Source organism: Fopius arisanus, unplaced genomic scaffold (genome assembly GCF_000806365.1).
Source record: "Fopius arisanus strain USDA-PBARC FA_bdor unplaced genomic scaffold, ASM80636v1 scaffold00070, whole genome shotgun sequence".
In the NCBI taxonomy this organism is placed as follows: Eukaryota; Metazoa; Arthropoda; class Insecta; order Hymenoptera; family Braconidae; genus Fopius; species Fopius arisanus.
The window spans coordinates 177,249-178,636 of NW_011887809.1; the positions used below are offsets into that span (position 1 = coordinate 177,249).

A 1,388-nucleotide genomic window follows, 5' to 3' on the forward strand; every position below is an offset into this window, starting at 1 on the left:
GAGGACGAGAACAAATGGTTTGTGAATTCCAATTGGATTTACCTTCAAGAAGTTTTCGTAAGGCTTCAATTCCATTTTTGATGTTCTCCTCGGTCTCTCGGAGTTCCTTCACAGCTAGGGCTTTGGTCTCCTGATTGAGAGGTCCAGGCTCCAGTCGAAAAGCCATTTAATTAATTGAATTGACAAATGAAAATTAATGGAATAAGTCAGAGCTCCTGTTGGCGAGACGTCCACGATGTTTGTGCTCTGATTTGATTCTCGGGGGAGGCTCTACATCATCATCGGTCTCCAATCTTTGACCATTACAAAGTCCAATCGTTTCTGACGGATTGGGGCACTTGGACTCAGCTCTTTGCGAATGAAAAAACAAGTGTAGAAACTTGAATCATCCAGGGACCGCCTCTTGCTACCGATTGATAACGCAACTCAGAGTCAGTTTGGTATTATCATTCGCTGCCCTCTTCCATCGACATTCTATTCGGTTATCTCGGTATTATTGTGTCATTAACAAGAGCTGTTGCACTTTTTTTTTATCAGTCTTTGTTAATTTTTATATAACGGGACAGCTGATGTGACAAAATGCAGATACACGAAAATAAGAGAGACTTTCTCGATCCGTTTTCATTCCACCGAGCACGTATGAATTTTTTTTTTATTTAAAAATCAATATTTTATTTAAGGGAACAGAACTCTCGACTGTTCTGGATATATTCAGCAGTTCGAGAAACTTTTCACCGTTTGAATTACCGGAGAAATGATTTTTTGATGATAGGATAGAAGTTTCTGAATTCCGGAAAACAATTTTCTTTTGTATGAAAACTTATTTTCTCGCGTTAAGCACTTTTTTCTGATATCATGAAACTTTTTCGCTGTGTGCGCATTTTCTTTTGGGATAAATGAGTTTTCACTTCGGGAGGAAAATTCATTTCTGACGAGAGAAAATCGTTGGGATTAATAAATGTCGGAAATCTCGGGAGATGATTATCATTTTAATTCTTGTTTAATTCGCATGCAATTTTTTTAAAGATTTTTCAATTGAGTTTATTGAATATTCATTTGTTTTTGCAGAAATAATTACATGGAGAGTTAATAAAATTCAGGAATTAGCCCTCGGTAATTATTTCGTTAATTATTTCTCAAAAATTTGTGACATTTTTTTTTTATTCAATTTCTTCACAGAATTATCTCTCGATATTCTGTATCTCTGGAGATAAAGAGCCTGAGAAAGTGAATCATTTCGATTTTTCAAGTATTTGGACACGTTTTCTTAGATTTTTTTCAGTGTATTGATAAGACCGTTTGGATAAAAAATTGATTAAGTTAGTGATACGCCGGCAATTAATGGATACGACTGAACTCAAACATAAAATCTATTCAACATCCAAAGT

The 1,388-nt window shown here is 35.4% G+C and overlaps 1 protein-coding gene across 1 annotated transcript in view; it reads right to left on the reverse strand.

Annotated features, from left to right (window-relative positions):
- The window catches only part of LOC105269466 (clavesin-1), a 4,379-nt gene extending 4,096 nt beyond the window's left edge, over positions 1-283 (reverse strand). The window contains exon 1 of the mRNA XM_011309741.1: positions 43-283. Coding sequence (XP_011308043.1) covers positions 43-166 — 124 coding nt within the window. The 5' untranslated portion in view covers positions 167-283. The remainder of the gene's footprint in view (positions 1-42) is intronic.
- Positions 284-1,388: the final 1,105 nt, after the last annotated feature.